Source organism: Tyto alba, unplaced genomic scaffold (genome assembly GCF_018691265.1).
Source record: "Tyto alba isolate M040663 unplaced genomic scaffold, T.alba_DEE_v4.0 Super-Scaffold_40, whole genome shotgun sequence".
Lineage (NCBI taxonomy): Eukaryota > Metazoa > Chordata > Aves > Strigiformes > Tytonidae > Tyto > Tyto alba.
In genome coordinates, this window is record NW_024881316.1 from 24184369 (window position 1) to 24199113 (window position 14745).

The window sequence follows — 14745 nt, forward strand, 5'->3', positions numbered from 1 at the left end:
CTCTTCTGGCCTTGGAGCCAAGATGCTTAAGCTGTTAGTTCATTAGCTCGAAGAGTGTAAGGATTCGTCTCTAGTAGTGCCTTGAGTTTCCACTCTGTGGCCCTTGTGAGAGTCATCCTGTACATGGTTCTCAGTGTTGAGTTCAAGAACAGTCAATTCAAGTTGGGACGAACTAGTAGACAGGAAGGCTATAGGGAATATCAGGGGCTGGGAGACCTGGACTATGGCTCAAAGAGATTGTATGCCTGAAATATCACAGATGGTGAATAGAAATACTTGAATGCCTTTCTGCAATGTCCCTTCCAAACTTCTGTCCCCTACGATATCCAAGGGCTGCAGACATCCCCTTAACGGCTGTGTGAATAACCTACTGCATGTGCTGTAGCTGTGTGAACTGTTCTGTAAAGACAGGTACAGCTCTTTGACTTCAGCAGTTTTACCACAGTAGGAACTGAATAGGATTTACAGGATTTGGCCTAGAGACTGAACATTTTTGCCACCGAAATTTTATGGACATTTTTCATGCTCTAAATTAAGCTTTGGTTCGCATAATCTATTTTATCTCCTTTTTTTTTTTTTTTTTTTTTTTTTTTTTTCTCCAGTCACAGCTTTACTCATAGTGCAGCTGTGGCATTTGTCATGTAACAAGAAGGATCTGATAATCATGAAATAACCAGGATTTATGCCCGTAGTGCTGAAGCAGTGCCATATTTGTGAAAATAACTTAAAAAAGAGAAACAATATGCAGCAGATGTGAAGGTTTTACCTTCACATTTAAGTAGGTTTATACTGTCAGCGAGTGTGGGCTTAGCACAGCCTGACAAAGTTTTAACTTGCCAGATGTTCCATGTGATCAAATAGATACTATACAGCTGTTTCCCATTCTTTTTACTGGGCTCCGATAAATACACAGTAAATGCTCTGAAATATGTTTTTTGTATTTTGGCTAGTGCTGCAGAGAACTTAGTTTTATCCATGGGCACTGAGAATGCAGGGAGAAACCAAAGGTGCTGCAGTAATGCTCATTTTCCGTTACCGTGAGAGGAAATTAACAGCCGTTTGGTTGAAACAACCCTGATGATACTATTCAGGGAGGGATGAAAAATAGGTTTTTCATCTGGTTGTGGATGATGTGAGATTAATGGCCATATTTACACACGGCAGAAGTGACTTCTGGTCTCATGGCGAGCTGCGGCTCCCGCCTGGGCTGACTGTGTTGTCCTTCCCGTGGTGTGTAACTCTCGGGGGAGGTGGTGGGTGCAGCGGGAGCAGCTGTCCTGCAGGTAGCTCACGCGAATCCCAGCACGGGCTTGCAACGCTGGAATGCAGGCACTGGGTTGGATTCTGTATTCAGTGCAATACAGAAAATGCGATGACTCCAGAGCTCCTGCCAAGGCTCCTCCGGGTGCGGCAGCGTGCCCCAAGTTGGCCCTTTGCTGTGTTCTTAAAGACACACAGCTTTTGGGGGTCAGTCTAAGCAACTGCTCTGAAGTGTTTCAGGACTTAAAGGCCCAGGTTACATTACTGCCACACCTGTCAACTTGATTCAATAACAGAGCAGCTAAATAATAAAAAAGGAAGTTTCATTTCCCTTCACCTGCTTTTCTGCTCTTGTTTCTCCTTCCTCCCCCTCCAGCTCCCCATGCTCTTCTTAGTCCTTTGACCTTGCTGCTGCCTTCCTTCCCTCCTGTCACCGTCAGCCTCCTGCCTTTCCAGAGCTCCTCTTACACCTGGGAAATTCTTCTTCTTGTCTACCAGGGGCCTTCCTTGTTCTCCTTTAAATCCTTCTTTAAAACCTTGATCTTCAGGCAGAGGAATTACTTTCATCTTTCATTAATAATCTCTTCAACATTTCTTGACTGCTCTGTTCTTTTCAGATTTATAGCCTAATATTGCAAACATTTACAGAGAAGTAACTGTTCAGTTAAATTGAGAACATTCAGTTAGAAGTTTGGAAGACTCGATCATTCATTGGGAAGCTTTTTGAAATGGGAATATTTCTCACTCTGTAAACACAATGTTCATTTATGGTTTTATGTGCATTTTTATAATAAACATTTGTGGCCTCAGAGGAGCAGTGGAACATGCACACAGATAACTTCTGCTTTTAACTTTTATTCCCTAACTCAAGGTGCGGAATGTGTTCTCACAGATTTTTAAATGCCGTGAGGAAACTTAATGTTGACAATATGACTTTATGCCCAGAATCATATGACAGGACAAGTACAAGCTGTACCTTTGATCTTGGTGACCCTCGTTGTTTTGTGTTTCTGTATTGATTTTTATTTCAGGAGTCTCAAGCATCTGGACTGCCTGAGTACATAAAGATTGTAGAAGTTGGGCCGAGGGATGGATTACAGAATGAAAAGGTAATTTTTATCTTTTTTTTTTTTTGTGTGTGTTTTGATATGGGTATCAGTGTTATTTTCATTGTGTAAAACACATACATCCTGCTAATCATGTTTCTTCCATTTTGTACTATAAATATAATTATTTCTTTTCATATTAATAACTTATATATTAGAATAAAAGTATATTACTATTTAGTCAGATGTTAAATCATATAGTTTCTTTCTATATTTGGTTAACTAGCCTTTCTGTTACTCAAGTGCCATTTCTTTTTCTGGAATTTGTCTTGTCGGTCAATAACATTCTGTCATGACATAATTGGTAAACACTATGAAATACTGACTGTCTTCATAATATGTGTTTGTGCTACAAGTGCTACTATAGTAGGAAGAGGATGATAGGTTTTGTCATACTTCTTGCTGAACAGGCATGGAAGAAAGAAGAAATTACTCTTTTGATAATATTTGCCTGAAGGGTGGTAGGGAAGCATATAAGAAATGGAAAGAGACTGTGTAAAATAGGGTACATGTATCAAAACAGTCATCTGTTTCCACCAACAGGAGGATAAGCTTACATACATCCTTGTTACTTACATCAAAGATGTTAGCAGTATTAACAGAATGGAGTTACTCTGCCTCAGCTGTGGAGCTTTTTTTCCCCCCATTTTTCTCTGGTTGGAATATTTGGTATTACTGTTTCCTTTGTCACTTCTTTTCTATGTTGGTGTTTGGTTACTAACAATTAGTGAGGCCAGATCTACAACCAGTTGCACAGAGATTTTTCCTTATTCTTTTGTGATGGACAAAAAATGGAGTAGAATCCATGTATACTGCCTAGTGCTTTCCTTATGCAGTAGCTTCCTACTGTCAGGAAACAGTATAGTTATGGTATAGTGTATATGTATAGTTCATTATTTAAAAAAAAAAAAGTAATGATTAGGTACTGAAAAAAATTTCACTTACAAAAGTTTCTTCCCACATGAAATACTTTACTATAGTATGTCTCCGTGTCCATAGGTGATAGTCCCAACTGATATCAAAATTGAGTTAATCAACCGGCTTTCCAAAACAGGCCTGCCTGCAATTGAAGTGACCAGTTTTGTTTCATCCAAATGGGTGCCTCAGGTATGTAAAATCATCACCATTCAAAACTATTTCAATTTAAATGCGGTGGAGTTTTCTGGTAGTATAGCTTGTATAATTATGAAAGAACATGGAACTGAAATAATGTTTATTTGTCTGTTGTCAGACGCCATTTATACCGTTTTCAAGTTTTACGTTTTTATTCAGGTCAGCTGACTAAAAAGTAGTCTGAATTGAATAAAAGCCAGTAAGCTGTGCAGAGATCTGGTTAAATCCCTAACTCATCATCAGCAGGAGCAGGTTGCTTCAGAAGGGAAGGGGAACTGGAAGCCAAGCATGATAACAAGGGGAGCAGAGGTTGTAGCCTTGTTGACCAAAGGGCAGTCCCAACAGTCCATGAGAGCAGAGCAAGTCTAGTGAGGGTGGCCAGGGCAGCCAAGAAGACACCCACTCAGGTGAGTCCGCAGTGATGTGGCAGGCCCCAGTCTAAGGCGGGGAGTCAAGTCTGGGAGATGTAGTCCAGTCAGTAAGGTACGTGGCCAGGCATGGGCTTGGCTGCTGCTGTGCAGCTGCGCTGTTTCTTAGGCAGGGAGGAAGCATAAGAGTATCTCAGCTGAAAAGTTGCTGTGAAGTTGAGTGGAAAAGGCGGGGTAGGCCGTGTTAAGACTTCTTAACAGAGGTGTTTGGGGGAGCCTCTGCTGACCCGTTTTCCAGCTTTTACTGGTGAGCTCCAGGGCTGATTGAGGCTTTACAAGTTGCTGTCATCTTATCAATGAGCTGGCCTTGAGTGCAGGCAGCTAAACTCTTAGGAGGGGAGCACTCTGGGCCCTGATCAACAGAAATGCTAGGAGTACAATTTGCCGTGCTTACTACATAGGATGTGAGAAATCTTAAATGTTGTCATCACTCTCCAAACATAAATAATTTAGCAGATGATTCCCAATTTGTCCCTTGCAGCACGAGGGTAGGAGTTTGTATGTGTGCATATGTGCAAGGGACAGCAGTAAATGGGGAGTGAGAAAATTGGTCACAGGATGTTGGGTGAGGATAAGAAGTGTGGGGGTGATGGATCAGCACCATAAGTAAAGGGCCACTGGGATAGAGGATGCTGAGTGTAAGCATAAAGATTTGGGAATATGAAGTGTCCTGGGTTGAGTGAGTGGTGGAGTTTTTTGGTGGCAGGGGAGGGGGCTATCGGGGCGGCCCCCTGTGGGAAGCTTCTCGAAGCTCCCCCAGCTCCATGTCAGCTCCACTTCTGGTTGGGAAATTGAGCCAATCAGCTGCGCCTCTGCGATAACATATTTAAGAAGGGACGTGGTGACGGGCAGTGGGACTTGTGAGGAGGAGTTGCTGCAGCTGCATGAACACCAAGGTCAGTGGAGGAACGGAGGAAGAAAGGAGGGGGGAGGTGTGCCGGAGCAGAGACCCCCCTGTATCCTGTGGGGAGACGGCAGGGCGTCCCCCCTGCCACCCATGAAGATCTACGGTGGAGCAGACATTGATTTACGGCCTGTGGCTTCTGCTTGCCTGATCAAGGTTCTGTGCCCGAAGAAGGCTGGGGTCTCATGGGAAAAGGTAGCCCTGCTGCTGTAATTCAGCGCTGGGAGGATTGCAGCATGCGGGGGAGTCCCACGCCGGAGCAGCTCGGGAAGGGCTGCAGCCGTGGGAGAGAATCCAGTCGGAGAAAGTTAGTGACCCATGACGGAGCAGTGTGGGGAACGCTGCGGCCCATGGGAGGAATTCAAGTCAGAGAAAGTTTGTGGAGGACTGTCTCCTGTGAGAGGGGGACCACAATGGAGCAAGAGGAACAAGTTCCGGACACTCCCCTCACCGAAGATGAAGGAAGTGGCAGCACTGACTGCACCCCCCATTCCCTGCCCCTGCGCCACTGGGGGAGGAGGTAGAGATATCGGGAGCAGAGCTGAGCCTGGGAAGAAGGGAGGGGTGGAGGTAAGGTGTTTTCAAGATGTGGCAATGCTTCTCACTGTCCTACTCTGTTATGTGTTGTTAGTGTCTGTAATAAATGTATGTTCTTTTTTTTCTTCCCCTAACGAGTCTGCCTTTTGCTCATGATCATAAAGGGTGATTTTTCCCCATCCCAGTCCTATCTCGAACCCCAAGCCTGGCTCTCTGTCCCTTCTCATTGCCAGAGGGGAAGGGAGAGAGAGGTGCTGCATTGTGGTTGGCTGCCAACCAGGCCTAAACCACAACAGAAGTGGTCGGGATACAGAGTACTGAATTTGAGTATCCAGATGAACAGCAGTGGGACTGATCTCTGGGGAGTAGCTATGGTGGAGGGGACTTCTTGTGGAAGCAACACCAATTCAGAGACCTAGAATCAGGGCAGGAAAACGTGGAGGCACAGGGCTTGTGCAAAGCAGGTAAACTCAGGCATTGCTCCCTAGCACCAATTCAAGGGAACAGACTTCCCAGGCCTAGGTGTTGTGTGGACTGTCATGGAAACTTTGACCCTTCCCTGAGGCCAGACACCAGCTGCACTTGGTACTTTTCTGTGTGTCTATCCACCATGTAGTCGTCCTTTTCCAAGCACTAACATAAGCACACACACAGATACAAGCACACATGCTTATATGTTGAAGGATTCTAGTTAAGGAGAGATGCTGCACATTCTATCCAGATTGTGAGTTTGCTCACCAAGGGACAGTGAATTTTTGCAGTTAATAATATGGATAAAATTCTTCAACAATAAATGCTAATGTTGTAGTGTAAAATGGAGTCAAAGAAAGTACTTGTGCATTTTATTCTCCACATTATTTACATAAACATTCAGTTGTAAGTAAAGAATTGGGATGGTGACACATCATTAATATAATTTAATGCTGTTCCTACCTCTTTTCTACTCTTCTGAGAACTAATAGTCATTGATGTAAAAAAGAAAGGTATCATACTTTTTTTTCTTTCTGCCTAAATGAAATTTCATTTCCTACATTTGGAAGTGTGTTTGGAAGATCTAAATTTGGGACTTTCATATATGTAGTAGTAGTTAGGCGTGTTAGTGATTTTGCAGATCTAGCACTCTATCAGCAGCAATACTGAGTTTTGATGAATCATAATAATTTGCTCATTATTTTTCCAACATAAATTTTTACATTTGGTAGAATTTAGCAGAAATCCTAACCTTTCTGAAGTCAACAGCAAAACTACATTGGCATTAGGAGTGCCAGGTTTTAATTTGAGATTTAACACTGCAAATTCATGCTTAGTTCTGAAGTATACTGTGTAGCTTCTCTTTCTGGAAACTTAATTATTCCCTGAAAGTAAGGAGATAAGTCAGTACTTGTCTGTATAATTTAAACTAATTTTCAGGAAATTGCTCGCTTGTTTGCACAGAAACATTTGAGTACTTATATGTTTAGTAAGGACCACATAAGTTATTTACAAAGTAAAACATTAAATTAATTAATTTGAGAAAATAATTCAGTTTTTAACATTCATTGTTGCACATCTTCTGTCAAAACGTATGTAAAGTTTGTCCATTTTAGACTGAGAATACATCCTGGGCCTGGACTGTATTCCAGGATTTTCTCTTGAGAAAAACATAGTACGATCATACTTAGTCATACGTTAGCAGAGCAAACTGTACAGAACTCTGAGGCATACATTTGATTTATTTCAGTGTTCTCGGAATCACCAGGGAAGGGCCTAAAGGAAAGATCATAGGAAAGGGGAGGGGAACAGCAACAGTGCAGAATTTCTTTGGTGTAAATGCAGGGACAATGATACTGTGTCCATTAAAAGTGGCTAGGCTAAGTTTTTCCAAGTGCCATCAAACTTTGGCAGTTACGGGAACAAAATAATGTAGGTTTTTAAACATTGGAAGGAAAAGTCTAAAGCAAAGGTGGATTTCTTCCTTTCTTGTTTAATTATTTCCTTTTTCCGTGAGCCAGTAGTAGTCCCAAATTTAGCACAGGTTTGTCAGTTTTGCAAAAAATGAACAATCCCTTCTTATCTTAAATTCATGTCTGAATACTTTATTTTAATGGCTTAAATTGTGTTTAAAATGTTTGTTATTTAAAAGATAAGATTGTGTTGCTTTGATAGGGAGTGCAGTCTTGACTTTGTCTTTTCTTTGCTCCTTTTTTCATAGGTCATGGGAATAGAATTCACGGTTATGTTTAGATCACTCATTCATTTATTTCTTTTTTTAGTATTTTAAAGCTCTTTTATGGTTTCCCATCCACTGTTTTTTTTGGCAGAGGTTTTTTTTACTGAAAAAAGCTAAAAGAAAAAGTTCCACAGTAGCAAGGTGCCATATAAAACAGGATCCCACACCTATAACCTAAATGGCCAAAAATTATAAATACCTACCATTAGAAAGCTTATTTTAAAATAAATTTGGAAAAGAAATATTTTATTATAATTTAAAATCTTACAACATGCAATATGTGTTAAAATGGGATTTTACTTACAGGAAAAATAGTTATGGGACAAATGTAATACATTTAATATTATTTGGATCTGGCAGCTTTATACTGGTTGAAAAAGTGTAATTTTGGTTTTCTAGTGTATTTTAAGTCAGGCTATAATTTTAAAGTGTAGAATTAGTTCCAGCATTTGCCATTTAATTAATCATTTGGTTTCAAAAGTTATTCCTTGCCCTGAGAAATGTAGATACTATTTATATTAAATTAAGGAATGAAAAATTGTTCTTAAAAAACTAAATCATTACCAAATGGCATTTTGTGAGGTTATCAGATATGTTAGGTGGTCACACTGATTTAGTTTATCTAGAAGCAATTACAAAAAGTTGCTTTGTGCCATCACTTGTTTCCTGATGAGAAATGAGTTATATCTAGCTACAAGACACTTTTCATATCATATATCCAATTCCTTATAGATACATGTCGGGCATATATTTGAAGAGGCATGCATGCATTTTTCTGATATTTTTTAGTCCATTCATTTTTGTAGTAGGAAACCAGTGACAGGAAGATTCCATGTTGCCAGTAGTATTGTCACTTAATAATCTGGTATCATTTAATATCACATATTTAGAATTGTGGTACTGCAAATTTATCAATAACATATCTGTTGAAAATCAGGAGTAACAAAAGCTTTGTAGTTCATACATCTTTTCATATGGTACTCCCCAAATGACTTTTCATCAGTGTGGAAAGAATCAGAAATCCAATTTAATACTGTTTGCTTGGAAGATTTGCTTTTATGAGAGCTGATTTAAAAAGCATTTAAAATACACTATTCATTTTTTAAAACTCTAAGTCTGTAGGACATGAAAGATGAGGGATATGTTTTATTAACTGTATTGTTTTCAAGCATACACACCATTAAGTAATAAACTAATTTTTGCTCCACTTCTTTCAGGAAAATGTGCAAAATAATCTACAGTTTATTACACAAATAAGTCTTTGATTCATCTTCTTGATTAGTACATGGTGTGTATTTAATATTGAGTGAGAAAAGTGTAAGAATATCTTAAAAAGGCAGAGGTTTTTTTGTGAGGGGAGACTAAGGAAAACACATGCTTGAAGAAAGTAATGGTCTTTGACCTTTGCTAAAATAAAGAAGTATTTTCTTCCTTTGAAAGAAAATTCATAGAGTCATAGAAACATAGAACCGTTTGGGTTGGAAGGGTCCTTAAAGATCATCTAGTTCCAACCCCCCTGCCATGGGCAGGGACCCCTTCCACCAGACCAGGTTGCTCAAAGCCCCGTCCAGCCTGGCCTTGCACACTTCCAGGGAGGGGGCAGCCACAGCTGCTCTGGGCAACCTGTGCCAGTGCCTCACCGCCCTGACAGTAAAGAATTTCTTCCTTACACCTAATCTAAATCTACCCTCTTTCAGCTTAAAACTGTTACCCCTTGTTCTATCACTACACTCCCTGAGAAAGAGAGTCCCTCCCCATCTTTCCTGTAGCCCCTTTTAAGTACTGGAAGGCTGCTGTAAGGTCTTCCTGGAGCCTGCTCTTCTCCAGGCTGAACAACCCCAACTCTCTCAGCCTGTCCTCAGAAAGGGGGTGCTCCAGCCCCACAATCATCTTGATGGCCTCCTCTGGATCCGCTTAATCAGGTCCATGTCCTTCTTACGCTGGGGGCCTCAGAGCTGGACACAGCACTGCAGGTGGGCTCTCCCGAGAGTGGGGTAGAGGGGGAGAATCTTCTCCCTCAGCCTGCCGGCCACACTTCTCTTGATGCAGCCCAGGACACGGTTGGCATTCTGGGCTGCGAGCACACATTGTTAGCTCATTGTCAGTTTTTTGTCTACTACTATCCCCAAGTACTTCTCCGCAGGGCTGCTCTCAAACCACTCATCGCCCAGCTTGTGCTTGTCATAGCCTTCACCCATGTGCAGGACCTTGCACTTGGCCTTGTTGAACTGCATGAGGTTTGTACAGGTCCACCTCTCCACCTTGTCCAGGTCCCTCTGGATGGCATCCCTTCCCTCCACCGTGTTGACCGCACCACACAGCTTGGTGTCATCAGCAGAGTTGCTGAGGGGGCACTCAATCCCACTGTCCCTGTCACCAACAAAGATGTTAAACAGTGCCGGTCCCAGTAGTGACCCCTGAAGAATGCCACTTGTCACTGCTCTCCACTTGGACATCGAGCCATTGACAGCAACTCTTTGAGCATGACCATCCAGCCAGTCCCTTATCCACCAAGTGGTCCATCCATCAAATCCATGTCTTTCCAATTTAGAGACAAGAATGTTATGTGGGACAGTGTCAGATGCTTTGTACAAGTCCAGGTAGATGATGTCAGTTGCTTATTAATCCAGTTCAGTCCATTGTTAACCTATAAAACTCTCTAGTCAACTTTCCTGAGAAACAGCATACCAGGAGGACTTTGCTGAAGAGTCCATAGCACAGTGACCTTAAATAGAAGTGCATCCGCTGCTGAGCAGATTAATCAACTGATAACAGCCCAGCACCTGTTTTTTATGATCCACTGGCCACATATGTGGTTCTATTAGCCCTGCCTTTTTTCCTTCTATTCTAAGTATCTTAAAATGTTACACTATGCAGAGAACTGGATTTTGCTACATTTTGCTATATTTTTAAGGGTAGGCTTGTGATTAGTCTTTTCAAATATGCTGATTACAGTATTGAGTAATTGAGATTCTTATGCTTAAGACTGAAGTTGTATTTATCAGAGTCCTGAAGTTTTCAAGATTTGGATGGTTTTAAAATGTCAGTTACTCTTTTACTTCCATTAATTGAATCTATTGAGGTAAGTTTATGGTTGCAATAACAGTTGATGATCAGCATGATCACAAGTCTGTAAATTTATGATAGAAATTATATTTTTACAGATACATGCAAAAATAAACAGTATATAAATCTTATCCCCCAATTCTTTATTCATATAGAAATAGAAAGTTTGTAACTCAAATACTCAGAATTTAAGAAATCAAAAAAAGAGTGCTTGTACAACATCAATTTAACCCCTTTGTTGTTACACTTTCTGTATGAACTGTATACCTAATGAAGGCAAACCCACAGTCTAAGCCCATTTCTGCTTAGCTATATAAAATCAGAAAATAACTGCTGAGAAATACAAATTATTTATATATTTTAGATGGCAGATCACAAAGAAGTAATGAAGGGCATTGAGCGGCATCCTGGAGTCCAATATCCTGTTCTCACGCCTAATCTTCAAGGTTTTCATTCTGCTGTAAGTGCCTTCATAGATGTTCACAATTCCCTCTTTCATGTTTTAGATACTTTCAGTTCAGTCCCGTAAACTAGCTATTTAATGTCATATAGCCTGTCCTGTTAGAACTAAGCTATGTTTTTTAAATCAAAACCTGTCAGTTTTCATTCTGAAAAATGGTCAAATTCACAGAGAGATGTAAAGGTCTACATATTAATATTTTAATGGGAGTATTGATCAAACAGTCTTTACAAGTTCTGATAAATGATGCTTGTGTATAATGAAAAAGGTAGTTCCTTCTCCTGTGATTTGTTGGCCCTGGACAAGTTTCTCAAGAGTGTCTTCTTGGAAAGTAGTGAAGACGAATGAGGAAAGAATCATTTAAATTAATTATATTATAGAAATATATTAGATTTCTTAAATTCTGCATTGCATTTTGTTAGGGTTTGAAAGTTCAAATTGCTTCAGTTCATACAAAATAAATATTAAAAATTATAGACTCGAAGTGTTTGGAATTGTGAAAATGGAGCAGTTCAGTCTTCTTAAAACATTGATAGTCAAATCTTTACGTTTCTTTGTCTTCTGAAAATTTTTTGTATTCTCTGCTTTTGTCTTGATATAGGACAAGCTGTATTTGGAAAGCATACTGCTTGATGGACATTTGTGGTGTAGTCTACCATTCAGTTTCTATACTGCATATGAAATCCCTGTTAAAACAGAATCCTGTAGATAGGCAAGTTAACTATCAATAGTCAGATTTATAGTGCCACAACTTTGTCTGCAGTGGTAGCTTGTATGAGTTGAATTAAATCTGCTTTAGCGATACAAAGAAAAGAAAAAAGTGCGAACATAGTTGTAGGTGATTTCTGAGTTATTTCTTGCTGCTATTCTTTCCTTCTTCCCTCTATTTGAAAGGATATTTGTTCCTGTAAGGGTTGCTGAAGCTTAGACATTATCCTACAGAAGCAGAGAGTAGAGGGAAAAGCTCTGTTCTTTTTTCATAGAACAAGAGCGTTATTCTCACCGGGGAGTGAGAGTTAATTAATGAGCTGTTCTCCTGTGCTTAGGTGTTTTCTCCTCCTATCATTTGGCTTTCAGCATTCTAGTTTGCCTCACGTTAGTCGATTTACTGAGTACTGAGATACTGAGTACAAGTTCAGGCTAATTGCTCCTTCAGTGAAGTCACCACATTTACACGTTTTCTAGACTGGTATTTACTCTGAGACTTTTTCACAGCAGACTCTCACATGGACATTTTCCATATTATCCGTATCGACTGTGACACCAAGACCAAAACCGCGCCCTTGATCCTAGAGTTGGCTGTAGCAGGGAAATCCCTGTTGGTTATTGTTGCTGCTCTGGGCACATGCAGGCACAGAGCTTTCCTAAGCATGAGAATGACTTCCTGGCATGCATGAGGAACAGGCTTTGTACAGAGAATAGATATTTCAGAGTTATATGATCTTTTCCTTTTCTGAAAAATGAATATAAGTATCATACAGTCATTATTACTTTCATAGTTGATCCATGTGATTGCCTATATCTTAATACCTTTCTCATTTACCACTTTAAAAATGTTTACCTAATTGCTAAGAAGAGGAAGGAAATACGCCATAGTGAATGAACTCAAAATTTGATTCAATCTGTTTGTATGCAATAGATTTTTTAAAAATTGGAATTAAACTTATATTTTAGATATGGATGATACGCTTATAATGTACTTTAGAATTCTAGAGTCGTGCAGAATTAAATGCTTAATCCAATCTTCTAATATAGTGTTATGATTCTGTTTTATTAAAATGTATTTTTCAGATTGCAGCAGGAGCTACAGAAGTCTCAGTATTTGGTGCAGCATCTGAATCTTTTAGCAAAATGAATATTAATTGTTCAATTGAAGAAAGCATAGAAAAATTTGAAGAAGTTGCTAAATCTGCAAGGAATATGAATATTCCAGTGCGTGGGTAAATATAAAGATTCTTAAGTAATACAGAGTTATTGGAGTCGCTGTTAGAGGGTTTTTTTTGTACCAGCAGAAAAGTATACTACCAAATTTTTACATTTTAGATGAATTGAAATAATAGTCTTATTGTGTTTTTTTTTTTTTAAGATTGAATATATGTAGTAATTTTGCTTTGTGTTTTGTAACTACTAATGTTGACTAGTCTTCTCTGTAAATTGAGTAAAAAAAAGCTGTGTATATAAACATACCCATTTTATTTTACAAATTTATTTTTACCATCACAGATAACAGCATAAAATGTATTTTGTGCTGCTGAGAACTCATAAAACTGTTGCCTGCACCTTAAAAAATATGCTGCATACTTTTATTTTATTATAGTATTGATAATATATCACTTCATACGCTGTAGAATTGAGGTATAAAAGTGATAGAACAAATTTACTCCTAAGCAAAAAATATTCTCTATATAAGTTATTCTGAAAACTCCAGGCATTAAAGTGTTTGGAGTCTCTATTGCATGAAACTCTTGTATATATCTTTCTCTAGAGTACCTTCCTTTAAACTTGATATAATCTTGAATGGTACTTGCCCTTGAACAGTCTTTATTTCTCATTTCCATTTTCTTTTGCATTACACAGCTACTTACTTAAGATTATTTGTGAAGGTCCTTGTGAATGCAAAAAGGCTTACATAGGTTCAAGGAGAAACTCAACAATGAGATTCCTTGAGGATGACTAGTAATGCAAATTACATCATGCTCAGAAAATACCTGGACTTGAAAATAGAGAGGTGGATACCTCAGAGACTGAGTGCTTAAAAACTTGTCTGGAATTAAATACTGGGATCTCTGTTTCCTTAGAAATAGTGATGAGGTAATGCTACTGCTCAGTGCTTGCACAATAGTGTGGTAGTTTGAGCTTTTGCCTTGAGAAAAGGAGATCTGACTTTTAGTTATACCTCATCCTCAGAGGTTCACAGAGTAACAGAATGCTAAAGCCTGCTGAAAGGGACCTCTGGAGGTCATTTTGACCAACCCAAGATTTGTAACACACACATATCCAACCAAGGATAGCTCATAAATGCTTGGGTCCTTTTTCCCTAGCCTCATTACATGTTTCAGATGGAAAACCAGTGAATAGGGAATTAAGAAACAATAACTTGTACCAGAGTTTAAATACTCTACCTAGCTGCTAATGTCAGGTAGAGTCAGGGTTTGCCTTCCTGAGCAACTTCTCCTGTAAGAGGTTCGTTGTTTCCACGTTTTTCTGAAATTAAATTCTGAGCTGAGAACATAACTAGGAATTTGAGTTCTTCATGAGGATTAAGCTCAGGGATGCCAGACTTTTAGGTCCCAGATAGGTGTGAAAAAGGGATTAGGCATCCAATTCAGAAAAGACAGCATGTGTATAGCAACAAACCTTACGCACTGGTGAACATTTTTACAGTAAACTTTTGTTTTCTGGTTTTCTCAGATGTTTAGGCATGCCGGGCAATATTTTCTGTTTCATATCCCTGTATTTCACTAAGAAAATTCAAGCAAATGGCACAGTAGAGGCAACCAACCATCAGGGGAATCCTCAAAGCCTATGCATTGCGTATGTGTTTGGATAGCTATGGGCATTGACAAATGGACTTTGCAACTGGTCCAAAAGATGTAAACTGCAGGTGATGAAGAACCCCCTGTAGTGTACTCTGGATTGACATTGGAACTTAAAATGTTAAT

At 39.5% G+C, this 14745-nt stretch overlaps 1 protein-coding gene across 2 annotated transcripts in view; it reads left to right on the forward strand.

Annotated features, from left to right (window-relative positions):
* Window positions 1-14745, forward strand: part of HMGCLL1 (3-hydroxymethyl-3-methylglutaryl-CoA lyase like 1) — an 88262-nt gene that overhangs the window by 21770 nt on the left and 51747 nt on the right. The window contains exons 2-5 of one of the 2 annotated variants that reach the window (XM_042803572.1): window positions 2292-2369; window positions 3366-3473; window positions 10988-11083; window positions 12875-13023. In XM_042803572.1, coding sequence (XP_042659506.1) covers window positions 2292-2369; window positions 3366-3473; window positions 10988-11083; window positions 12875-13023 — 431 coding nt within the window. The remainder of the gene's footprint in view (window positions 1-2291; window positions 2370-3365; window positions 3474-10987; window positions 11084-12874; window positions 13024-14745) is intronic. The other variant, XM_042803573.1, reaches the window with a different exon arrangement.